Source organism: Chroicocephalus ridibundus, chromosome 8 (genome assembly GCF_963924245.1).
Source record: "Chroicocephalus ridibundus chromosome 8, bChrRid1.1, whole genome shotgun sequence".
In the NCBI taxonomy this organism is placed as follows: Eukaryota; Metazoa; Chordata; class Aves; order Charadriiformes; family Laridae; genus Chroicocephalus; species Chroicocephalus ridibundus.
In genome coordinates, this window is record NC_086291.1 from 4,497,557 (window position 1) to 4,525,345 (window position 27,789).

Sequence of the window (27,789 nt, forward strand, 5' to 3'; positions counted from 1 at the left end):
GTGGCCTCTTGATAATATCCGATCAGAGGTGACAGTAAAAGCTAAAGAGGCAAAACTAGAGCTACTCAAGAGCACTGAGTATCTTTGGCAATACCTATTGGCAGCAAACCACATTAGGTATTTCATTTTTAACAGCGTGAGTCTAGTCCCTAGCCAGTGTAGCAAAACATACAATGAAGCATACACATCTGAACATCACAATAAAAATAGCTCCTGCCTGTTCTCTCTGAGATTTGCAAAGACAAAACTCAAACCTGTGCACGCGCTAGAGACAAAGCTCAGGCCTGAATTTGGCAATCTTGCATAAGCTCTTTAGAACATAGGAGTAGCTCATAAACTTAGAAAAAAAAAATCTATAAATAAATATCGCATATATATGTGTGCGGTGAAAACACTTTAAACAAAAATGTTACAGAAGTAATGAAGCTAGATATTTAAATGCTTTTAATTCAATACATGGGCGCATGAGGGTTGCATCCAGAAACCCTTTTCTGCAATTCTTTATTTTACAGTTTGTAATGATGTCATGCCATCCTTTGTCTGTCTTGTGCAATATCTTTGTTCCTATAAATTTTGGAAATCCGGTGCAAAAGCCCATCTAATACACAAACAAACAAGCTTTTTAAAAACAAGCAGAGTTCTTAATTCTTCATTTGGGCTCTATCTGAACCAGGTTTCAAAATCCAACAGTCTTTTATCGCAGCTGTATCAATAAAAAAATTAATTAGAGATTTCTAAAGGGAAGGGTATCAGTTTTAAGAAGTTCAACAGACTGTTCAAATTTCATGAATAGAATTCACCTTTGGGCATAGATCAAACAATGAAAATAATCCCAAAACGTGCCAATTTTTTTTTTTTTTTCAGAAAGCTTGAAGTATGAGAAAGCAGGACTTAAAAGGACTACAGCTTTAAAAAGGCAAAGATAATGAACGCAACTTACCCTCCACACAGTGCACAAAACACTTCCTATGGCTCCCTATGTGTTTTCTGTACATACAGTCTCAAGAAAACCATGATATATTCTAAGACTGTTTTAATAAGACACCTTCCCTAATATACCTAACAGGACTTCGAGCTGACTTGTGCTATGGGTCCTAACAAGACCATACCTTTTTGCCAGCAATTTCTTTAACGACTCAGGAACATCTTGTCCTCCGGTACTAGAACAGAAAGGATTTTTAAAATCATCTTTCTGAAATGCCCTAACTCTCATGGTACATTTTGAGTGTGGAACCACCCTGAACCAGCCAAGAAAAAAAAAAAAAAAAACGACTTGCTGTATCCTCTCCAGAGCTTAGTTAAGTGTCTTTAGCCGCTGTGTATTAAGCACACAGAGACTTCCTCTCTCAAAAGTGCTCACAAAGAAACGCACAAGATTTGCCATTTTCCTTTTAAAGTGATGCTGTCACAAGAAATAATTGCATCTTACTTCTGGTTGCAGCAGTTGCCTATAAAATGGGACATTTTGGTTCTAGCCCCACCTTGACCTGAAAAATTTAAAATACGCGCACCCCACCTGCTGAGAGAGCGCTTTAGCCGGGAGGCTAAGGATGGGTTGGAGATGGCCTGGGACATGGAGGCTGCAGAAGAGGAAGAGGGATGACTCTCCCACTGAAGCTGTGACACCGTACAGAGAGGAATGTCAGATTCACGTGGCCAAGGAGAGTGCACGGGAGGGAACAACAATTCATACCTCAGCGCTTTGGGTGTGTCCGGGCTCCCTCATCCTGGATTATTTGTTTCTCATTCAGTGACTGTTCCGTGTGGAATGTATAAATGTGGTGATGGCCCAATCTACTACTTCCTGGCCATGTACTCTGATCACCAGGCTTTTAAAAGCGTGGGTGGTGCTAGCTCTGAGTAAGAGAGCACTTAGGTCTGCAATTTGTGAAAGATCAGACCCACCTGTACGTTTGGAGAGCTTACAGAGGATACCCACAGCACTAGGCCCACCTCCTGCAGTTTCTCACGAGGAGCTTAGCACTTCACCCCTCAGGGCAGTCAGTATTTCTACAGACTGAGAGGGAGACACACAGGGAGCTTTAGAAGCTTCCAGGGTTAAGCAGCCACTAAGGTCTTTCTTACTAACACTTTTTGGACTCAAGCCAAATACTGTTTTATACATCTAGCCTTTCTTTTGACATCAGTCTTTTAAGTTCTGACTGCCTCCCTGTAAATAAGAAAAATCATTTTTAGAGAATCCAGTCTGGTTTTAATTTTTATTGATAAATTAAAATAACCTAATATAGTTAGATTCTGCACTCAAGGAAAGAATTGAAGTGACAATATAAGAAGTATCTATCTAGACAGGGTAACACGTTAATATATTGCTATTCTGCCCATACAATACATCTTTCATCACACATTCATATGATGTGCCCATCACTGAGCACAATTGTTCTATATAATACAACATGTATCATTTTCGCTATCTCAAAGTCCATCTCGGCCTCCTGCTAAAGTAAAGAATGAATGCCGATTTGCCTGTAAATTAATAACAATAAACATCACCGCCATCATAAAAGGAAGACACGCCCTTAGTGCTCTGCCCCATATATAATCCCCTATCAGTATGCAAATGAACAGTTTGTAAGAACTAATTGTGCATTGCTTTCAGCAGCATGGTTTCTCCTGTGATCTTAGAGAGGTGTTTAAGGCAGAGCTCCGGCTGAAGTGACAGTGAAGCTATCCTGAATGACGGCAGTTATACGTTTGTGTCTCCAAACACTTACCAGTTTTCCCGTAGCACTTTGACCTCCTTCATTCAACCACAGTCCAGGTACCATTGCAGAGAAATAAGGTCCCCAAACACCAGGCACAAAAATGGGTGTTTCACTGACCTGGAAAAGCAAGAGAAAGCTCTAGTGAATCAAACTACCTGTCGAAGTAGTTTGGCAGCTATCAAGAGTCCAATACTGAAATGATTCCTGCTCCTCCACTGGAGTTACCAACATGAGTGGAGATGTACAGGTAGAGATTTACTCTAAAGAGAATGCGGAAAAATACGTTCCCTGTTTGTATCAGTTTTAGATGAGATGACAGAGCTGCAGCTACTGATTGCAAAACTGCCCCCGCTCACTCCCATTTACAGAACAGCTGGGTCTGGCCATGCAGAAAGTAAGAAAGTTCAGGAACAGGAGCTGCACTTCACAGGGCAAAACTGCCCCGTTTCTCCAGAAAAACACCTTACTGCGAATGAACAGTTGGATACAACACTCCGCATGACTGTCATCAGAAAATACAACCAATGTAATCGGCAACCGGTGTTTACAGAGCACTCATCCTGTATGTCTTCAGAGTTAAGAAAGGGGGAATCCTGCTGACAGAGGACAGCAAGGTCCCCTGAGATCTGCCATCAACTCCCGAGGTTTGCAGTGGAACCCCGAGCTCCAGTGCTCCCACAGCGCTGTCAGGAGAGTTAGGTGCCTTGGGGAGAAGCTGCAAACCTGGGCCTATGGTAGCCAACAGGAAACGTTTGCCTGGGTAAGCATTAGATTCTGCCCCTTACTTAGGCTTAGCTTTATACAAACCACTCCTTCCTTCGCACCTGTGAACTTTTAATCAAAGCAGATATCTAAGCACTACCATCCAAAAACTGAGCAGGACTATATTCTACCGCTTGCCTACAAATATAACACCCACATATACAGTGATACCCTGCTCCTATGCAATATTTTTGTGGTTAGACCACTCAGGATGTGGGAAACACTGGTTCATTTCCTTTCTCTGCTTCAGAAGATGCAAATTACCAGTTTTTAAGGGTGGAGGGCGTTTTCCTTCCTCTTATAAAGCTGTTCCCCTTTCAAAAAACTAGATAGACTTTCTAGACTTCCTTTCTTGGCTCTAGTACTGTCTACAAAGACTAGTTATGTATTCTGTACTGGCTGAACACGTTAATAACTCTTGCAGCAGGGACTGGAGAAGACAGGTCGTCCACCCCCTGGCAGGCTACCCATCTTCTCTTGGAAGCATGACTCATATTGTCTCTTCCAGGACCAAAAGAGGTGTATACACTCGAGGTATACACAGCCATGATTTCACTGGGAAAAGAGGACAGCAGTGCAGTCCTACACCACCACACGACGCACAAATGCACTTCCCACTATTCCATGCTAGTGGGAAGGCTAAATCTGCAACAGTTCTCTAGAAGGTGGGAAGTTCTCCAAGAAGTGGAAACAAGAGAATTCCCTAACAGAATAAGTTTGTATGTTTGCAATGCTGGAACAACAAAAAAGAAAGGTCTCAGTCAATGGGACAATGTTTTTTTAGATCTTGCTCTTCATTAGCAAAATTCTAGACCCATTAAAGGATGCTTGAGGTTTGCCATTGATTTCAATAAGGCCCAGATCTCACGTCAAAATAGTTTTGAGGAGGAGTAATTAAAAAATGAGGCCTGTTCCTGGTAAACTTGATGCACATTCTCCCTATATTGAAACAGGCCAAACTTTAAAGACAGTTTTTGCTAGCAACTAGGGAATATGCTCTAGAATGCAGTTTACTGGCATTTGTGCATCGCACATGTTTAGTAAATACACCAGCAGGGAGGTTGCTGCACAAACAATAGTCTGCGCAAGCCATAAACTTACATTGCAGCTGATTCTTGTCACGAAGTTAAGTAGGAAAACAAAACAACAAAAGCTGGTTTCTCAACATACAGCACTACAGTTTCAATAAATACTTATTTCTCTTAGGAACGCATCTAATAAATACAAGAATCTTGCTCAGTTCTCCCCTATCAGCTCTAAGACTTACTTTCGCTAAAGACGTGTGCGTGCACATATGTTTGTGTGTCTGCGTAAGATTTTGGCTGACTAAACCCATTAAAGAGCAAGAATAGCTGCACTGAATTTAAAAAGGCATTTATGACTCCAAGTGGACGAAGCTACGTCAAAAACATTGCAAAGACATTTGGTTTTGTTTTGTTTTCTCTTAAAACTACAAATTAATACAGCTTTGAGTTTTCAACACCTCTATGGGGCAAGCCGCCTTTTACAATTTCAATAACAAAATGCAGGGCAACAGAAAGAAAACCCTAAAATAACCTGATTTTTTTGACCAGTTTCACATCACTGACCTGACTGAGAGCACAGCATAAGGTCAAAATTCCCAGTTAGGATCTGCTGTGAACTAGCGATGGAAGCGTGCTGGGAACCCAAGCGTCTCATCTCATTCCCATCCTATAGCTGTGGACGCAACATGTGTCTCTACAGGTGGGAAGGAACATTTAGGGCAGAAGGGGCCTGGGTTTTTGAAGTCTCATCTCAAAACATTTTTAATGCAGCAAACGGTGCAGTATTCTGCACTTTACTTCGATTTCTAAAGGAATCATCTGGCTACACGAGACATATCAAGCTTAAAATCCAACTGCTACACAGTCTGAAGAAACAACATAGTCTAAGGATATCAAGGGCACAAAGATGCTTTGTGAAATCAGGGAAGTTCTAAACATCAAGAAGGACAATACAGTTTAAAAAAATAAAATAAAATCTTTCTTCTGTCATTAGTCCTCAATTGTCCTATATGTCTGATAACACTAACAGGCTTAGACCGATTAAAAGACCAAACTCTCCCTGGAGCCAGTGTTTCTGGCCACGTATTTTGGACACCCACAGGAATTTGCCAGGACAGGATATTTTCCGTGCTGGCTCTTCTCAAATTACACTGAGACTTTCCTATCTTCCTACTACTGAAGTCCTGTTTGTACGCATTCCAGCAAACTTTCAACACATAAACAGTGCAAACGAGGGAGCTGCGTATCACCACACTGATGAATATAACCAGTGGGGTACAAGGTTATCATTTTTTTCTGCTGTGGGAACTTTCAACTGGAACGAAGAATACTGGCTGTCGTGCTGGGCTTTATTGGTACCACATATGGCATCATCAGATTTTCTATTTCCTCCTTCCACTTGAAGAGTTTAATTCACATTTTGCAGACTCCAGATCTTGATGCATGTGGAAAGTAAGAAAATTGGGAAATAACATACTCCCCAAAACAGACAGACAATCCTTCGGAAGCAACAGGGTGAACATTCGTCCGTAGATATAAGCATAAGAAATAGAAAATGGTTTCCATTTTCCCTCTTTGAAATAATTTACTTAAGTTTTTCAAGCCATGCAGCAGCTGGCATTTGTGTTTTCATAACAAAAAGTCCAAATTCTGTTTGAGTATACATACCAACCAATCCCACTAAAACACATGACTAGACATAAGCGTAACGTTGGAGAAATAGTGCCAAGTTTGCCACAGAACCCAGAAGATAAGTACTCAGAGACTCAGAACTAATTTTGTTACACTCATACCATGTCCTTTTTATGGCTTTCTACTGCCTTCAGACATCCTTATGATGATACAGGAGGATCAATGTGGTGTCAATATTTTTTTTCCTTTAATGAGCTTAAGAAAATCCTTAATCTTTTTAGTAGAAAAACAACATCTGTTTTAGATTTATGGGCAAATGATTATTATTATTTTTAAAGCAAACAAGACATGTCATCCTTCTTTGAAAGTTAAAATACATATTCAAAGGGAGCCTCAGATTTTCTGCCTTCTATTTAACTTAAATTCATCCTGTGACACACTCCTATTGTGAGGCATATTGACGTTTATTATTTTTCACATGTAGCGAAACTGAAACACAGAGGGGATATCCTCTGCTAGACGTTAGAGTGATCTCCGCAGAACAATTATTGCAGCAGGAATTGGAAGATGGAAGACGAGAAGAATCTGAACCTATTCACCCTTTGAGTCATAACCAGCAACTATAAATATTTCAGTCGAGTATATTCACACAGAGACTATTGCCCTCATCCGTGATGATGCCTACTTACTGAAGTATTATACTCAGACGAGCAATTCCACCTCACAGTTATTCTGCCTTTGGATGGGGAAGAATTCTTTTGTGCAGGAAAACGCCACCTTTCCATGTCTCCCCAACAAACACGTTCCTAGTCGCTCAGCCCATCATTTCAGATGAGATGAGCATTAAGCAGTTCCAAGATTCCTGCTCATTTGGAGGGAAAAAGAGTTCAACACCTTCTGAAAGGGAGAAAAAGGAGAAAAAAGTTCGATCTGGGAGGATTTAACCTCAGCGTGTGCTTTATAAAAGATCATACTAATATGTAAGATATGTAAACATTATAGAGCAATCAGAAACAAATGAAATGATGAATTCAGTTTAACAATATTCAGCTGTGGTGCAACTGCCAGAAGGCACTTTTTGTTATGAATAGATCATTTGGATGAGTTACAGACCAGATTTCAACCCTGGCGTGTGCTGGGAAAATCAATGTCAAACTATCTAAGATCAGAAGGTATCAGCAGCACATCTGGCAGCCCACAGAAATGAAAAATTTCTTTAAAATATATAATGCTATATAGAACTAAGCTAAAGTATGAAAGTTCCTGCTTAAATGGCACTAATATGAGCTCTGTGAGGTATTGCATTTAGTTGAGCCCTTCTCACTTGCCTCTCCCTCTAAAACAAAAACAGGCAAAAAAATCCACCTCTATTGTAAAAGTCTACTTGGAAAACAGCATTACTTACCACTTTTAGGCTAACTAACTTACAGAGAAAACCAAAGGTGTCAGTGCCTTTAATCCAAATTACGTTTAGCTTTCAGGACTGTCATTTGGTAAAGGAGCGGAACAGAACACAGACCTTCGCAGACAAGAATCACCTAGGCATACAGCCATCCCATAAAATGAGCAAGTCGCAATGTGAGATTTATTTCACTTAGCTTTGTTTGGCTAGACTAGCCATAATGATCAGGCACATGCTTGTGCTTCCTCCTCAGTTTTATGTAAATGTTACGGTAATCAGAGACAAGACAAAATAAAACAGGCCTCAGCGGTGAGCAGAGTTTTATGGAAGCATGAGTTTCAGCAGAATTTTCTTCCTTAGCTGACACCATCTGTCGCTGGTGGAGGCTTACACAAATTCCTTACAACAACACTAGCAGAAAATTTGACTATTACCTGAGAAGTAAATCTTTCTATTATTGGGGTATATTGCTATATATCCATCTTCTTCCACTTTCATTTCTGCTTCCTAACGTTGGGTCTCTGATATCTGGCAGCATTCTAGTATCACTATCAGAGTCTTTATTTACTTGCAGTATGCCATAGAGAAAATCGAATTTCTGTGGAACTATACTTGACTTACACTCACTTACATGAAAGCAAAATTAAGCCTTCATTCGACTGTCACAACTTTTTTAGAGTAGTCATTTGCTAATGAGAAGTTAGGTCAGAAAATTTGTTTGAAAATCACCTCATTTATCAGCTTCTATAGCCAGAAACTCGAAATAACAGCTGCTTTTGTTAGGCTAGGGCAGGTATGAAAAAAGATCTAAGATACTAATGGAGAGCAGGGAAAGAAACAACGAAAAGCACTGTATCAGTCACCAACTAATAAATGCTCTTTACAGTTCTGGACTTTGATCATTGACAAGTCAAATACTTTCATTAATTTCTCTGCTGACTTTTAACTTTCAAACTTTCTGACTGACTGTGGATTGAGAATACTGACATTCATTCAATTCAGGGGTTTTACACAGATGCATAAAATCCTGTATTAAGAAAACTGTATCATTTTGCTTCTGCTGACAGATGGGTCTTATATAGTTACTCGACCAGAACTCTCTGACAAAGACTGAAAGAGATTCATAAAAAAAGGAGCGAATTCAAAGGGAAACCCAAGAATGTTTCATTTCTAGGTTTCTGGTTCAAACTTAGGTCATGGTAATAGCTACTGAATGTGTGATTTAATAACAGCACTTTCTGGTGGCGTATCTATTAACTGGGCGGAGTTGGGCCATTCAATTGTATTTGCAGTGAACTGATGCCTACCCTAAAATTGCCATCCTGGCATTATTTCTCAAGCACTGAATGGGTCTAAAACTAAGCTTCCCCATAACTCTGGAGGCAATTCTCTAGATTAAGACTACGATGAGGTCAGTCAACTTCTTAAAATATATTTATTATTAGCAGTAATTACATGTTAAACACATAACAGCATTCAAGCTTTAGCCTGATGTAAAATATTTTAAGAAAATAAGGTCTTGGAACCCAAGAACACAAAGGAAATTAACATTTATTAATATTCCAATTCCTATAGGTCATATACCACAAGTAATTTATTTGATTATATTTTAAGCTTACGTCCCCTGGCCATCATCAGTTTGCTATGTAGCTGCATAGCTTGCGGTGGCAAGTCACATAGCTCTCTTCCACGTGACAGGTTGGCATCCCTTGGGCCATCCACAGTGACAGAGTTGTTCTGCAATGATATTAAGACTAGCCCACAGAAAATTTTGCACAGAGCTAACTTTATCCCACTGGAAGCGTGGAAGTTACTTGAGTGACAACAACACAGATACAGAAAGTGGCCGTCAGGATTGCGCCTGAACACATCCATCCACAGACGATTTTGGTAATCTCTTTACATGCAGTTGAAGAATTCTGGCTTATGTGATGAAATCACTTTCATAAATACCTTGCTGAACGTCCACTCCATCATTTGTTGCCAAGACTATGTCACAGGTTTACCAAACCTGAGACCTGGAAAGTTACTAAACCTTAGAGACTCCCACTTAGTTATGAGAATGGCAACACAATGAATCAAAGCAAAACAAAATTTCCCAACTATATCTATCGAGGTTGTGCAACCAAAAAAAAAATATTGAAAGCAATCAGGCAATAATTTTGCAATATAAGATACTGCAAGATAAGATTTCTGTGGATCCAGGCAAGGTTGAAAAAGACAGACAGAAAGGCAGATATCATCCAAACCAGAAAAAATCACACAAGAGAATCAAAGGGTTCTGGGCACTACCCAGAGTGTAAACTTATGGCAAGAGAGCGGCTGTAGTGAGAAAGCTGAAACATGTATTCAATATTATTTTTTTGCCCAAATTGTCTTCTTTTGTGTTGGCTGTAGTAAAGACATGTTTTTACGTCATTTGTGTCCCCTCACTGCCTTCAGTCTCATGGGAGGTACGTGTAAAGGGCGAGTGCTCGCAGGACTGGAGCTCTGGCAGGGGCACGTGTGCCTATTCAGCTCGCAGCGCCTGAGGTAATTGGCCTGAGGGATCTCAGAGGAAAGTTAACACCCAGAAAATATAATTGAGAGGCTGAGGGAGAAGACAACGATATTGCTTATTTACACAGGTCCAGCATATTTCAGTCCAGCAGCTCAGCAAGGTTCCAAGTGCAGCAGACCCACAGAGGACACCTATGATAACGTTAAAGACGTTTTTGATTTTGCTGCTTATTCTGCACTTGGTAATATCACAAACTTGTGTGACAAAAATCAAATCAATCACAACCACAATAATACCCGTAAGTAATAACTACCAGAATTAGAAACATAGAGGCACTACGCTTCAAAAGGCAGAATGGGATCTGAAATTTTCCATGATGATTTGGAGCTAGTATTGCAGTTCAATCCCTGCTTTAGTTATTTTCCAGACAAAACTTTCAGTACAACCTAAAAGCAGGAGAAACAGATGAATTTTTAGGGACTACTGTTAGCTATTATTCCAAATAGTAACCCTTATGAGAAGGGTGAATGACACGCATGCAGAACTATTTCTAATCTTCTACATTTTCCATAACACATTAACTGGTCTATAAACTACAGACCAAAGAAGGCATACGATTAACGCCCAGTAAAGAAACCACACTACTAGGGCAACTTGATTGCCTCATCTGTGAAAATATTTCATGTGAGTTATGTGATGGGACAATATACTGCACAACCTGGCTTTATATCTAACGAGAATTAATTGGAAGAAAACTGGACTGAGATTATTAAACATTTCCACTGTTAGATTTTTTTTATTCCAAGATAAATAAGGAAAGGCATTTGAATTTTTAAAAAATATTATGATTTTTAATGAAAGAATATGATGAATTACAATATTTTTAGTTATTAAATTTGTACTTAACTGATATTTAGGGGTATAAAGAGAAATTAAACTGGAGCAGTGCTTCCAGTCTTGGGAACCAAGGGCTCAACTTGTACAAACCAGCATATTAACCGCTAGCTTCCACGGAGATATGCTGATTTTTACTGTCTGAAGATCTAGGCTAACGCTTGTATTTAGGCACTTAAATAAACACTCTGATTTTCAAAAAAAAAAAAGCCAAAGACCCCCATTTCGCATTGATTTCTGGCTCAGGAGCTAAGAACATGAAGCCAGCTCTTCAGGTATCCAAAGGTGGACTTGGGCACGTACCCTTAGGTTGGTCCTAGTTTTTTAGTGTCTATAGATACTAAAAAATATATATAAATAAATATATATATATAAAAAATAAATATATAAAATATATTTATTATATATATAAATAATATATATAAAAATATAATTAAGAATGCTAACAAATGTCCATACAGGTGAGAGACACGTCTTCAAACGAGGGATAGCAGATACTTAGATACAGAACAAGAAGGGAATATGCCTGCTTCTGCATGTTCATCTTCTTCATTTCCTAACAGTAGAGAGAGTTCTTGCAGACAGCTCCTGAAGTCAGCACTCTTCAGAACATCACGCTAGCTCCTTAAGCACGCTTCAAAAAGTGAGAACTGGACGTGACTTTACTAGGTGTCCTCCTCACTCAAGGGGGAGGACCACATACTCAAGCGTTTACTGCTTTAAAACTAATCCACCAGCAGAAACTATACGGCAGAATTTGAGGGTTTCACCCCTTAACCAGAGGATCTTCGTTGTTAAAACAGTTAAACACATGAATTAAAATGTTGCTTAAAACTGACAAGAAAAAATACCAAATTTATAAAAAAAACCCTGTTTTACTCAGATGTATTTTATTTTACCTTTTAAATTGCACTAGACCAGGCCCTTGCCAAGAGCAGGGAATGCTGGAGGTCACAGGCTGCACTTGTATAAGCAGCTTTTCTGGAGGGCTGCCACCAGAAGCAAGTTCGAAGTTGCATTTCTGAGAAGACCTTCTGACAATGAATGCTGTGGGGCAGAACTAACTCACTGCACCCCTTAACAGAGCTACAGACCCCTCTATACGGTGGCCCGTTTTTAGATAGCAGCCAGGTCCAGCCTCTTCTTCTGAGCTGACTGTGGGTATTTGATGCTGTTTTTTAATAAGCTGCGTCAGTTTTCAGCCAATGGTATGTATGGTATTAGTACGGCTTAGGGTACAGCCACATGAATAAATTATTATGGGCAAAAGTAGGAGGTCAGTTGCCCGGCAAAACCACCTCTACTCATCATCTTTCTGTGGTGTATCGTGTGACAGATCCCAGGGACCTCGCACATTCCACAGGAAACCGGGGCCAGGAGTGCTCCTGCAGAGTTGCTGACATTGTGCAAATATACACTATAGATTACTCACTTAATTTCTTCATCTGTCCATACTCTTACCTGATCATACAAAAGGATTTAATTTTTTTTAATTTTTTTTTAATACTAATCTTAACGAAAGAAGCCCGCAATGATATCAGCCTTCAAATATTAACCAGTAAAGCGGGACAACTGACATCTGTTTTAAAAAGAATAATATTTTTCACATTCTGAAATTCTGCCATTTTCCTGAGGGGAAAATAGGGTGCCCACCTCTCCTACTGAGGGGAAAATAGGGTGCCTACCTCTCCTACTGTAAACTTTTGTCTTCCCCTCTTTGCACTCAAACCTCCAAATTCACAAGCAGAATATAAAAATAGGAAAACATGAAAATTATATTGGAAGCAAAATGCTCTTCCTTTTGTTTCCCTTACTATTTTTAAATGGTGAAATGTTAATGAAATATTACTTCTCTGCCAGAAAAATGTATTTTCATAAATCTCCTTTTCAGCCAGGAAAAGATGTTAGTAAAATGAGAGACAGAGAGCAAAAAGAAAATTTCAAGCATGATTAAATCAAATAGGGGGAGTATATATTTTATTTTCACTATATATTGCATTCCTCATCAGAGGAAGGAAACTCAACTGTAAGAAAGCTGAGTTTGGCTCACTGCATTTAGGGTTGCATTAAACCTTTGCAATGAATTTTCTCCTCAGAAGGACAGAACAAAACCAGAGTGGGTGCTCCAGTTCAGAAATGGTACTGAAATACGAACAAGGAACGGCACTTAGCCACCAAACTCTCACAAGCCTACCAGCAATGTCTTTGGAGCTCCTTGTCATTCAAACAAATCTTTTCCTTGTACATATGGAGCCGGTCCCTCCATGTACTTTTTGATAAAGGCATAAGAGACAGCCTACAACCTATATTCTTATTATCTGTGTGCCATAATAAAGGAGTTGTGAGGAGGATTAGAGATACCACAAACGCATGATCCACGATCCACTGGTTAAAAGCAGACGATGTACAAGAAGTGCAAAAAAGTGTTAGGAGATGCAATGCATCTCTCATTCACCTCATCTTATCTTCACCCAGAAGAACCCTGGCCATAGAAGCTGAGAGGGCCGCATCTGAACAATGTGTTCAAGTCACGTTTCAATTGTTTGCCGAATTTTGCCTGCTCTTTGCAGAAGATAGGAGCTGTAATAGGACATGAGCATTTGGAAGTTTGCCACTTAACAGCACAAGCTAGAAGAGGAGCATGGCTAAATGGTATCGGTATCAGGAGCGTTAAGTAATCACCCAACCATGTTACCTGTAGCCACTGTGTGAGACAAACAAGCAGAGAGAGGAAATATAAAAATCAGTGTTCTGGAATAGACACAAACTTCTCAACCTTTTATGAGATCAACAGAGAGCCGGTAGGTCCCTGCCAGTGTTCTCCTTAGCGTTGAGTGATGACTTTACTGACCCACTGTGAGCAGCAGATTCTCATGTTTGCATTCATGTGGATAATCCGCCCATGAAGCACTAAAAAACTCTGAGTCATACATATGAATCAGGGTCACTAGCCTTACATGTGATGGAAGAGAATGGCAGCTTGGCGTTAGGTAGCTCTACCATCTTGGAAGTTAGATCCGGAGACTCCTGTTACAAAGAAGCAAGTCCTGAACACTGTTCAGGTAAAACTGAAACCAATGACCAGAAAATTTGAGCAATAAGATCCATCCCTTGACTTGAGCAGCAGGCAAAAAGACCAAGATGGTAGAAAAGATGTTAGAAGTGCAGATGTACTTTTTTCTTTGCAGAAGAATGATGCTGTTTTCTTTGTAGAAAGAAGAGTTGTATGAGGAACTGCCAGATGGTTGAGACACTGGACCCAAGAACTGAGAACCGTCCTCAGAGACGGGCTGGAGCAAGTGGATCAAACAGCTTCTGTGTCAGTACAAGGAGAAGCCAAGAAGGTCCAGAGAGTAATTTCAGATTAACAGTTAGGTCATTCAGAGTCACATACGAGGTAAGTCTCCAGGAGACTTATCGGGAGCAGAGAGAAGTCTAAGCACAGCATCCGCCTCTAGAACTGTCCCTGGGTTTGCTCTCCCCAGACAGAGAAAAACAACAGTGGTGTCCTCAACAGAAAATTTGCACCCCTGTAAGTTTTTATTCCTTGGGTGTGAGGTTAACCTCCTGTGTTTATTCCAGGAAGCAAACTTGGAACTAAGCCTGGGACAACTTGAGAGTTTCAGCTCTGGAAGAAGTTAAATAAGAATGAATTCATGGGTAATCATTCCAGATTCATTCAATGTTCACCATCCCATCTGCCTAAATCAGAGATGCAAGAACTTCAAATACCTTATCAGGTCTCATTATCAGGCACCCTGACCAAATGCTCAGCTTTGAAACAAAACCTTTAAACTAGATGAATTTTGACTGTTCCAAGCTTGAATGTTCACATACATTTACTTCTGCCTTTTATCAGTATCCATTAACACTAAGTATATTTTATGTTTCGGCTGGGGAAAGTATACAACAGGCAGACAGTAGCATATCATCCTTTTCTTTGTATTTCCAAAGGTCAAGGTTTCTTACATAAATTGCCAAAAAAGACCTTTAATCTGTTAAATTGTTTTCAAGATCCAAAATAGAAAAAAAAAAAGCCCACATTCATGAGGGATTCAGAAGCTTTTTGCTAAGCACTTAAGCACTAGCAGTTCTGCCTTGATTTATTTTATTGTTTTATTTAGTGAAATGTCTGGATACAGATATACAGATTAACCTTTTTCTTTTTGCTCATATTTACTGTGTCGCCTCCCTTGAAATGGGAACTACAAGTGTTTTGATAAATGGACTGAAAGGTTGTCTGGTTACGCCATAGCTTCTACTTGTGTCCCCGGCTGAAATGCTATTATGTACCCTTCTAAAGCAACGTTGCTCCATGACTCACAGCAGTTACTTCTGTGCCTCTCATAACAATAGCTCACTGGGGATATAGGGCCTCCAATGAGCTAGAAGAATTTATACCACCCATTTATTTTTACTTCTCTTCCAATGATAGATACTCTCTGTCACAAAATGCCAGTTTACATGACAATTATAAATCTTCCAGCCCAGACAAGTAACTGTAGGCCATTTTAAATATTCACTTTATACCACTACAATTTGCTGCTATGGTAAATTAAATTCCTGAAAGTTCTTCTCAATGTTTAAAAAAAAATAAAATCAAAAAGACAAACTGAAGATCCATATAGCCTGCTAACCTGTTGTTAACAATAGCCAGTAACAGATGGCTTAGGGAAGAGCACAGGAACACGGTAAACATACAGAAATTCTTCCCCAGAATGTCTTCCCGGCCTCCAGTGAGTTGAGATTCAAGCAAATTTCTGTTCTTACTTCCAATCAACACTAGAGACTTCAAAGGTGACTGTCTGACATTGCAAACAAAACACACTTTTCATGAATGTTAGCAATCTCCCAATAAACAGCTCCATTTGTGCATTGGAAATTTACTATCACGCTGATTTGTAGATCAGTGTAAGTCTTTTACAAGAACGTTGGAGATTTTTAAGTGTCTCAGAAATATTGCTTTAGCTCACAGCCCTTCGACTTCAGTTCTGGTTCCTAAACAAACACGCCTCAGACCCCACTTGCAGCACTATCTTATTTTACAAGACTAGTAAAACCTCATCCCAGCTGAAAGATTGGGAACTGTGCATCGGAACAGCTGTGTCACAAATACTGGTTGATGCTGCATCTCACTCACTGGATACAAAAGCAACTCTACCTCCAAATGATACCTCAGAAAACCCCACCAAGCCTCCCAGCCAAACTCTTTGTGTATTCAAGGCGTGCCTGGTCCTTGTCACTGTGGCTAGAAGACAGCAGTGGGACATGCTGGGCCAGCACAGGAACAAAGGGTCTCCCTAAGAGGTTTCTAGCACCGATGTTTTCCCAAAGAGCTGATGGCAGAATCATCGACTGCAGGAAGATGTGAGCTATCCTGTCTCACCATTTCCTGGAGATTGTATCATAAGATCCTTGTCTTCTCTCAAAAAGTATTTTCATAGTTCTCTCTAATACGCATGCTAGGGAGTCCAAGTCTTAACAACCCCAGGCCCGTCAGTTCACTCTATCAGATGCTGACACAATCCTGAAGACCTTGGAGCTTAGTAGCTGATGTGACCGAAATTCAAGGCAAGGGTGGGAAAGAAATCTCAGACATGGCATTTAAACAGGAAATTCAAGGGTTTTGCTGCATGTAGGTATTATTCCTAACCTTATTATTTATGGGGGAGAATTATTCTTCAAAACCTGCAGTTTTTACTGCAATCAATGGGAAATATCTTGTAAAACCAAAATATTTTCAAATGAGTTCTGGTGTACTTATCTACTTTGGATGCCCTTCCTACATACCTTAAGGCCTTTCTTATTTATTTATTGCATAATACAGTACATTTTAGAAATTTATTTTCCCTTTTCGCCATTAGGTAAGTATTCCTTCTATATTAGTGAAAGCCACTACCAACAATAGTATCATACTTCCAGGTAAAATAAATCTTCTTCTGCAATACCCCAGAGTTACTGGAAGCAGATTTACATTATATAGGATATACTATCACGCACTACTTTAAACATATTTTTAAACATTTGAATAACTAAATGGTCAAATCCTGAGAACCTTACTCGGTGTTTATTCAGCCCTTACTTACTGAGACAAACTCCCAAGGTCAGAGTAAACACTGAGAGAGGACCTCAGGCCTTCACCCACACTTATAAACAATGAACTCAGCATAAACTGCGATTCCCGGCTGAGACTGGGAGAAAAGCAGCAGCTAAGGCTGCTCCTCATTTTGCTTCCAGAATGATTATATGAGAAGAGATTTACTTTCTCTCTAATAAAACTTGCCCCATCTACGATCTTCCCCTCCCCACAGCTGGAGCAGCGACAGGAAACTTAGATGAAGAACTACCGATTCATGAGAGGCTGAATAAAATTGGAAATGGAGAAAAAAGGCTTTAGTAAGAGGCCTGCTGCCCAAATACTGATGAATTTTGCCTGCCTGGGGGATTTGTTGCTGTTAGAAAGGGAAAAAGGATACTCAGAAATATCACTGCATCTGTATCCCCTTGGACCACATAGTCCCTAATACCCAGCACTCGCACATCACACTGTTCATTACGAAGATCTCTCTCTGCACAGGTTCAGTTTCATGCTCATATTGCAAGTGGGTAAACTAAGGAAAGGCAACAGTCTGACAGGATCACACAGCAAACCAGCAACGCTAAACAAAATCTGGGATTTTGACTCCAAAATCCACACTACTCATTGCAAATACGGCTAATTCCAAAATTTTAAATCTAACAGAAAACTATTGAATTGTTTTTCATACAATTATTCTATTCCCTTGAAAATTCTATTTAATTCTTTCAGGGCCCAGAAACAACCTAACTGATAACCAAGGACATCCCTTATCATATCTAATTTCATTTGTATGTTAGTTATTCTTTTACAGTTCAGTTAAGTTCTTGTAAGAATAGGAGCATAAATAGGAGTCCTTTTTGTTCACCGTGAGATCTAGACACACAGAATAAGCAGGCTGTTTAATAAATTCATGCCTGCTCACAAAACCAAGATAAACAACGGATCTGGAAAAGCCATTCATTAATACATAAATATGCTTGTGATCTGAGAGAAATCCCCTATCCAGCTCTCCTCACAACAGAGCACTCCAGGAAGACACTTGGGTTTGCTCAAGACTGTGCTTCAGGCCAATACATTCTTCTGGGTCTAGAGAGGAGCAATCAGAATTGGTTAGTTTGTAGCATTGATGAGAGTGTTGTACCTGTCAAATCTGATATCATCACTTTGAAGAATATAGAAAAGGAAAGACAAAAATCTTCTGTTCCAATGAAGGGCCACTGCTGCTGATGGACATTCGTGAACAAAAACGAGAATGACGATACATAAAGATCGAATCAACATGAAGTTGCTTTATCCTGTCTCCTACAATGGAGTGATGCTATACGACATGAACATCAATGAAGCTCCGTCTCTCTTGCTAACTCTTTCTATGGCAAAACAGAGTGAGGAAGAGGAGAGGAGCCCTGTTTGCAGTCAGACCTGGAGGAAGCCCAACATAAGCCTTTATATCCATTGTGCTCACATCAAAAAGAATAGAAAATCCAAGGAAGGAAGAAAACAGATCTCTGGTTTACATGTTGTTTACCATACAGTGCAATACACTATTGTCTGTAGTGTGTAAATGCTCTCAATTCAGAACACAGAAGAACTTTGCAACGTACAAGGCAAAATTTCCAAGTCGGATGCCATACGCTCCCAAAGCACTGCATTGGTGTGGTTTGTAAAAGTAAAGACATAACAATTAACAACTTACAACACTATGAAATGCCTCAGTCTCCCACCTAATATAACTGGAATAACGGTTCCTACTCTCTTATCCCATTCATTCACTGTTGCAAAGAACCCCAAGACAACCAAAGGGAAGACACTGCAGAACGGTATTACAAACCCGACGCCCTCGTCCATGGCTCTGTGTCACACAGGGTAGCGTGCAGTGAACCGCAGTATGGAAACCATTGTGTCTATTGGCATTTTCAAAGCAAGCGTTTTCACTGCTGTCAGTGAGACGTCTCTAGAATATCATCCTTCATGTAGTCTCCAAGCACAATATTTTTCAAAGCGTTCGCTCTGTCCACATCTATTCTTTGAGTCTTTGAACTCAAGCGATCTGTTCACAAAAGGGAAGGAGAGCTGACTGCAGAGTTTTCTGGACATATTACTAAGCTTTATCTAGCTTGTATACAGCAGAGACCTCATTGCTTTCAGCTACATTCCCCTGAACAGGTCGATTACCAGCAAAGCGATGGGGTGCGAAACCTGGATGTCTCTGATGGGCACACACTGAATAGGAAAGTTCCCTTCTCCCAGTCACTAAGGCATACCTGAGCTTTGAATTATCTCAGGCCAGGAACAAAGGAATCTTGCTCATAAGAAAAACTTTTAATAACTCATTTACTGAGAAAGCCTCCCTTTCATCTCTGCCAAGCTTTAGGAAAGGCTGGGAGGCAAGCAGAAATAAACATTATACAGACTCACCACTGCTGGCTCTAAAGTAAACTCTCCAACTTCCTATTTACATTTCAAGATCTTAAGCTTTGTGGTTTACTAGTTCTGCAAGTAAGTGCTTTGGGTTTTGGAGGCTGCCTGCACATGATCTCCCACCACTACTGAAGTCTTCCTAGCTTTTATTAATATAATAAGGAGGTCAGAAAAGCAACAGTCTTTTATATACCCTGCTAGCAGAAATATTTTACTTCTCGCCTTTTAAAAACAAAACAAAGCAAACAAAGCATACAATATCAAATTAATGCCAGCAAAGGGGATATTACAGTTTTGTTTGTTTCTTTTTCAAACCGAGGATGCTAGAACACAGAACGAGACAGTCTCATTAAAAAAGGGTGTGGAGGACTTCTTTGAGGGACAAGTAGAAGGAGGCGGCAATTTTATGGACATATAACCCTTCTAAGGCCATGGGCTGAAAAGGCACCTAAGTAGACTCTGTGACCTTTTCCTCTGAGGCTAAATCTGTGTGCACTAAGGACAGGCAACCTGTATCAACAGTCGTGAAGAAAATGTGGTTTTCATTTGATGCAGCCCTCTCTGAATGTAAAACGTCTTCATTAGTTGGGAAGTCAGCACTGTGACTGCTGCCAAATGCAATATATAAGCCAGCAGAACTGAACTGAATGAGGACAGAGCAAGGCAGAGGTCCCTGCGATACTAGTTTATTTCTACCATTTGAAAGACACTAGCTCTGTGACTCATCTGCAGAACAGGCCTTACAGAAGAGAAGAATATTAAAAAACCAAGAGGGCAGGCGCTTATCAGTTTCATAAAGCTCACACAGATCATTTCAAAAACTTAGCTGGGGCAACCTAGCTTCAATAGGTTTGCTTTTGTTTTTTCCTTTTTTTCCTACTGCATTCCTCCCCCTTCTCGCCACTGGCCTGACCCTCCCAAACCCAGCCCCTTTCCCCTGGTCAGGAGAAGGACAAATTGCTGCCTTTGCTAAACCCTGGGTCAGGGCCAGTTGGCACTGGGACACGTTGCCCTGGGCTTCTGGCCCTGTCCCCTCGGAGCCTGCACGTTTCACGTCAGGGATGCATGTGCAGCAGTGACTGAAGAGTGCGAGGCTGAAGTGCTGCACGCAGTCCTCCGACTCGCTCTCCCGAAACACGTTGCCTAGTGCCATCCCACTAGATTAAATATAGCTGGCAACGCAAGTACCAGCCTATTTAGTCCCCGCAAGTTTTCCCCTCGTCACAGATGATTTCAAGCAGCTGAGGAGTCCCTGTGTAGTAATCACTCAAAAGTCTGCTGCTTTAACAACGTGGCATGTTCTGAAGAGGAGACTCTCGTATCAGAGCCAAAATATACTGAATCCACTTGCTGGTCTGGCTCCCACCGAGATTACAGAGCTCAGGCTCTGAGAACACTTTGAGCCAGCATGTCTCTGCAGTCTCCACTCCAGGATGTACTGCAAAGGACACGTACTGTGCATGCTTTGGGGGTGGAAACGTGCTTTACACTCTATTTGTGTGAACAAAGCTGGCAGCTTGGGCGGATATTGTGGAGCAAAGAAGCTCTATTGTGTTTGCCAGTCATCACGAGAATCAAATGAACAAATTTAGAATAAGCAAATTGGGCTGAAGTTCCTTTAGCAGAGAACAGTCAAAGACTAGTCAGGCTTGGTAAAAGAGAGTATGGGATATTCTTCCTGAAATAATTCATAGTAAACACTGGGACAGAAAAACGATCTGATCTGCCCATTTTGCTGTTCGTGTAGTTGCTCAAGCTCTGTCTTTTAGATCATGTAGTAAATCTGAAAAGACAGAAAATAAATTACTTGTGCCTCTCCAATTTAAAAAATGACTAAATTATAAGCTTCAAACCACATACACATTATCACCCGGGGAAAAGAACTGCGCACCAAGCCAGGTGAGTCAGTTCCCAATGACAAGCGTCAGAGCAGTAACAAAAACAGATGCAAAGGAAGAGACTCCATCTAAACCTGAAAAGATTCCCTGTCAATCCCAAAAAAGAAGTTTTGAGTACAGAAAGCTGATAAAGAAGAAGGAATGACTGAAGAAGCACACAGACCACACAAACAAATGAAGATGGAAAAAAATATCAGAGACTCTGGATAGGAAGGAACACAAACCTTGTCTATTTGGGACTCCAAATGCCAGCAAATTCGCGCCCCCACTCCCCAGCCTCAGTAAGCTGAAATCAAGCCAGACAATGTTCCCATCAGAAGCTGCTCTGCCTACTTCCTTCAGCTGTGAATCCGAAAAGGTGTTAGAGCAAGAATGACAAATATTTTCATAATGGAACAACTGTTCTGGGACAAGTGCAAAGCAGAACGCTGATCTCTAAGAGAGCCTAATTCACCACAAAATAGGCAGAAATGAGAGTTTATACACATTTGATGAACAAGGCTATTTGATTTGGATCTCTCCTACTTTATTCATTATGCATAAATAGCACACATCCTGTACACATACAGGATTAGCAAGGACCCCATACTGCAGACAACAAAAGAGAAGATGGAGTGTTGCAAAAGAGCATCCCTGCCCTCCCTCACAATGTCTTCAATATTTCTGAATCTTGCAGCTCTGCATGCACATCCTCCTTCTCCTCCATAAAAGTCCCAGTCAGAGAGAAGAGGCACTATCCCCTAGTGCCTCCAATAACCCTCAGCACTCTCAATATTCCCATTCCAGAACTATCATTTATTTCTGCTTACCATTTTAAATTACTTCAAATTCCTTTCACGACCTCCGGCTATGAAAAACTAGTCCCAGTCTGGTCCCAGTCTGCGAGGTGTCACATAAATTTACTCAAACCTGTAGTCTCTTTGACAAAAGCCTTACAGTCTAATGAAACATTTTGAGGGGGAAAAAAAAAAAAGTTTTATTACGTGACTTTAGTACCCATAAGAAGAGTGCTATGCTGATATCAGGTATGGGAAACTGCAAGATTTATCTACCAGAAAGAAGCAGCAGTTCTGCTAGATCACTTGCTCCAAAGAACACTAGGAAACTTCTGTGTACAAGTACCATGTCACACTGCTTGTTCATGTGACGGTTTTGCTGTTTGGTAACTGGCACCCGAGAGTTAAATCAATTCTCGGTGGTTTTACACATCTGCAAAAGGGCAAACATGCCTGCGTTCAGGACTGGGACAAGATAATACAGATCTCTTACCTGAAATTCCCCCAATCACATAAAGGTTTCATAAGAAAACAAAGGATTTTTGAAACCTTTAAAATATCCCATAAAACCCTTAAGACGCTGGCAGGAAGACAGGCTTTTAGGAGAACCAATTACCTTATTCCCAGAAGTTAGGGCATGTCTGTTAGACCCATGCAAACTACTAGTTAGGAATAACATGCAAGCTCCTATTTCAATGCCTCAAACCTGCTGCTATTTTACTGTGAAAAACTATTCACAGATTTTGTGTAGTCGCCATGGCTACAGAAGGAAAGTCTCCTCAAAGTTCCAAAACTTAAATGTGGGTGCTGGAGCTTAGAGAGCCTGTCTGCAAAGCACGATGACATGCAGCAGCCCACTCAGAAAAGTCCCCCACCGAGTCTCCGTCACTTGAGACACCTGCGCTGCACAGACAGATCAAAGCCGCAGCAAATGAATCTCAGCTCTAAACAAAGGGACAATCCTTCACAAGTAAAAGGACAGCTTATTTGCCATTCCAATTGCAGATTCTGCCAATGATTTTTGCTAGGGCAAAAGAGGCAGCAGAGAATCGTGTAAAATGAATAACTGTCCAAAAATATTCAGAAAACCATCTTTTCTTTTCTTTCTCCTCATGGATAATGGATGAGCCCTGAGGTAGCAGGGACTTTCGGCAACTACCAACTCAGACCTGGACTTGGATCAGTAACCTAATTACAACGTGCTTTTTGCTTCTCTCATGAGCTATTTGAGTATCTCAACAGAAACACAAAATGCTTTGTGTGCGTCTGATTACTCCAAACTGTCAGTGGTTAATTCCAAAAGCGTATCCTCACTTAAAAATGGCAGTTCTACCACAAATTAAACTATTATAGCCATGAGTAAAATTAGGTTCTACATTTGTACTTTCTAAAATATCAAAGGCATGATTAGCGAAGTCTTTTGTTCAAGATCTCTAGAGTCCTTGAGGTAATGAAAACTGGGTCATGGAGCAGTTTCTCTTGAAGTTTAAAGTAAATGCTGCGTTCAAGCAATACCTGCTTCTGTGACTCACGGAGTATTCGGTCTAGAGAATGGAAATACTGTACCAACGCACATACACCAACTGTAGTACCCCTGCCCCCACCAAAAGAGGAGGAAGGGGGGGAAGAAAGAAAGGCACAGCAGATGATTTTGAACAGTTTCCTGTTACGATCCCTTGAAAGAAATCCAACCGTACTTTCACCCTGCTTTCTGTTTTCTGAATTTCTCCTGACAGTTGGCTCTTTCGTTTGCCAGAACCACAACAAAGGACGGCCTTGAGTTTCCACACAGGCCATTTTCTCCCTCTCTTGTCTCTGATCATCTCACAAAGGTATTATTGTTGCTGGCTCACTGGGGCTCAGTGCACCTGAGGCAGATCAAAGGCACTTTTTAATGCCCGCCTGACCACACAGGTCTCTCTCCCACTGCATTAAATTAAACTCGATGATTAATCTCTGTAGCCCTGAGGGTCCCTTGGTGCACAGGGAGAGAGAAAATATATATTTCTATCAAAACACAAGTATAATATACTTTCATTTTATAGCCCTAATTAAAAAAAGGAACAGCTAATTTCAGCCAAATGCAGCTGCATATAGGTCTCATTAAAACACAAATACAACTGCTCTGTGTGCTCTATATTCACTTCATGCACTCTATGCAGGTAACAGATAAAAGAACAGTAAAACAAAGTCCTTTCACAGATTAAATCCAGAGAAGTTTAGAATTTGCTTATTGTCTGCTGGCTAGAGATTGTTATACCTCTGAACAGATGAGTGAAGGAAGGCAGTTAAGGAAATGATTATAAAATGCTGAGTAGTTACATTAAATAAAAATCTACTTAAATCTAGCCAAAAACTGCACAAGCATCTATTCCCGAGTTTGCACTCCAGTGATTAAGAGCCTTAAAAGGTTCCTACCTGGCCTATGGTGTGCAGTCTGTGTATGACTGTGGGATTGCTTTAATGGCAGAGCATTGATTAACATCAACGTGGACCTCATCATGTCACTTTTGTTACATTAGCATATTTAATGGAGCCACATCTCTTATGGCTGTGGAGTACGCACACAAAAAGTGCCATTAAAGTGTTTATACTGCTCTAGTTCGGGGAGCAAAACAAACTGTAGTTGTGAACTGGGCCTACATTAAAACTTACCAATACACATATATTAAAAATTAATAAATAACCACACATGTGTCCTCCTACAGGGCTGCTTATACTAAAGGAATAAGTTAGAGCCAGCTGGCCCATTTCCAGCCGCTCAACATTGCCCTTAGACCTTTTGGGGAAACTGTCTGAGAGCTCCTCAGCTCATTTTGGTCCAGTATTATGTCGCTATTGACCCAACTCATTTTAACGATTTAAACTAACTCAGCTAAATGAAACAGGTTAGGAAGAGTTCACACAAACAGCTTCTTCTGAAAGGGCAGATATATATCTCCATCAACAAAATGGAAATAATACAAGTAGTGGCAGGCTCGAAGGGTGACTTCTTCCCCCAGAGCTGGTATTTGCAGGGTGCCCTACCTGCCCTGTGATAGACAAAGAGATACCAATGTAATTTTTCAGAGACAGAGTAAGCTAAGATTGGTGGAGTTTGAGATTTGAAACTCTTGTTTAGGAAGGAATCCACATATATTCCAATTCGTCTACAGGATTTAAGCTTTTGTTAAATGCTCTGCTTCACAATACTGGGATTATTCACATCTTTAAATTCAATCATGTGCTTAAATGCTTTGTTGAACTACAATCCATATGACAGAATCACCGTTTATTCATGCTCAAGATCACCACGTATTCATGGTGTTACTACAATGACAATGCAACTTACTCTTAAGCCTGACATTTTATTATCAGCTTCCTTTCTTTTTCTCTACTGGAGATCACTCTCCATGAAGCATGTTAGTCCTCCCTAAAAACCTCTAGCACTCCAGTTGCCATTTGCTCGTTTAGGAAAAATCCAAATTATAGTCAGTCTAAATTTAAGACCAAAATTAGTTTTAAATAAAAAATGTGGCAGAAAAGGGTACTTATCTAAATGGAATGCTTTCAGACTCATACATTTTAAAAAGGTATAAATTTCAAAAGCAGACACTAAATTTTAATTGCAATCTCAGAAAAAGCTTTTGTATTAATTCACTGAGAAAAATTAGCAAAGTGAAAATTGCTTATCGGGGTTTTTCTTTCTTTTTAGTCATGATACGTATCATAATTCTATACATCATGGCAACTTTCAGAGGTAGAAGGATTTATATTGATTAAGTGAAGAGGTGGGGGAGAAGGGCTGTGACTGAAGACAAGCACTCCTTCTCCAAAGACACTATTCTGTAACACATTAGTGCCAGGCTTGTCACGGATAACTCAAGCTCAGAGTCTTTGGCTCAGATTTCAGGTTGCTCTTTAAGCCACTCTAGCATCATGGTTTTTACTTTCCATGTCATTTTTCAGTATTGATTTCTGCTACTATTAAGGTTCTTGCTTAATAGCAAAAGCATGGTAATATATAATTAATATCCAAAGGTAAAGATGGAGTTACCAGAAAAAATTCAAGGAAAAAGAAAAGGGTGGGAAGGACAAAGGTCATTTTTCCCTTCAAAAACACTAGTTAGTATATTCTCTACAAATTAGGACTGCGCATACAACCTACCCCCATGTGGCATGAAGATGTTCCACAGATCATAGCAACACGGGATGTAATTGGCTGGTTCTCACATGGCAGGTTATGTCCTTTCACATCTGCTCCAATTACTCCTATTAAAATAAAATTAAAATTCCATTTTAAAGAAGAGCAAGCCAACTCTCACAAAACAGAGCTTTTCCGCACACAAGTAAGTGCTGAGTATCTTACACCACTGCCATATATTAGTCTACCTAGTCAATAAACAAAGTTATTTTATCAAGTCAGATATTAAAATTTATTTTTATTCTAGATACCTAAGGACACAAGATGATTTCTTCTATGCTCATGTTTATCATCGTAATTTTTAAATGTTATATTGACTACAACCTGACCTTTATTCTTTTAGGTAGTACACTAACGTGCAGAATAAAAGACTGCCCTGTTGTGAAAGGCAGACTGCAGATATGTTTATTTGTTCACAGTTTATCAGGCATACACTGTATGATGTGTTTTGTCAGAGGATGAGTTGGAGAAAAGGGTAACTTGGCAGGAGACTGGAAGGCTGCCAGTTTTGTTGTCTTGACTGCCGCTGCTGTTCTGTCCACGTCAGACAGAACCATGTAAAGGAAGAAAACTTCCCTTAGAGGAACTGCGCTTGGCTCTGAGGAGCCTCTGCGTGCAGGACAGGACAGGACAGGACAGAGGACAAACTCAGCAAGCACTCAGCCTGCAGCAGAAACATACGCCCAGGAGATGCCAGAGAGGAGCCAGGAGCTTGCTTACAGAAGTGGCAGGCTTACAGCCAAGCTTCAGCATGCATCACATCGTGCTTAATTCACGTAAGGGGAGGCTAAAGTGGAAATTCTGCCCTCTCCTCCTCCTCTCCTGAGCTGCATTCTTGCATCACGTTGTGCTGCACCCAGCAAAACCCAGTAGCCCAACAAGTAATATCCTTTTGTTTGTCTTTTTTTTTTCTTGAACATTGCTTTTCAACTGGCAAACTGGTCACCAGACTGCACATTGCAGATGACCAGTTTGCCCATCCTGCTGAAAAAGAATAATGTTTCTCCTCACTGTAGAAGCATCAGGAAAGCATTTGCTGGACATCGTAAAAGATGCCACATTTCAATAACACCTTCTTGTTTAGGTCACCACTGCAAGATTCAAATTGGTCTGTCGGGGTGTGTATTACCGTGATTGCCATGGTTATGATGGTATTACCACGGTTGGAAGTTATCTAAATAATCAGAAAATTAAGGGCTGAAGTTTTACAGTCTTCAAAAATCTGTCCTTATGTCCCTTTATCCTAGCTGGCTTGTAACTATGTAATAGCATCGCTTTCATACACAGAGTTTATTTGTAGGGAACAACAGAAAGCTAAAAGTATGGTTTCTCCCTCTTATGCTTTATTTTTCCCTGCTCAAACACAGACACGCATGAGTTCATGTTAAGAATTTTGGATAGGGTTGTCTAAAAGGCAATTTCCCGTACATTGTGTTAGAATTTCTTAAAGGAGTTAAAAATATTGTTCACACTTCAGAGGGAACAAATCTATTAAAC

General features: G+C 40.3%; 1 protein-coding gene across 11 annotated transcripts in view; it reads right to left on the reverse strand.

Moving 5' to 3' along the window:
- FGGY (FGGY carbohydrate kinase domain containing) overlaps positions 1 to 27,789 on the reverse strand; it is a 327,607-nt gene that overhangs the window by 44,848 nt on the left and 254,970 nt on the right. For all 11 annotated transcript variants that reach the window (XM_063344960.1, XM_063344959.1, XM_063344961.1 and 8 more), the window contains 2 exons: positions 26,257 to 26,360; positions 2,733 to 2,840 (listed from right to left, as the gene is read on the reverse strand). In XM_063344960.1, coding sequence (XP_063201030.1) covers positions 2,733 to 2,840; positions 26,257 to 26,360 — 212 coding nt within the window. The remainder of the gene's footprint in view (positions 1 to 2,732; positions 2,841 to 26,256; positions 26,361 to 27,789) is intronic.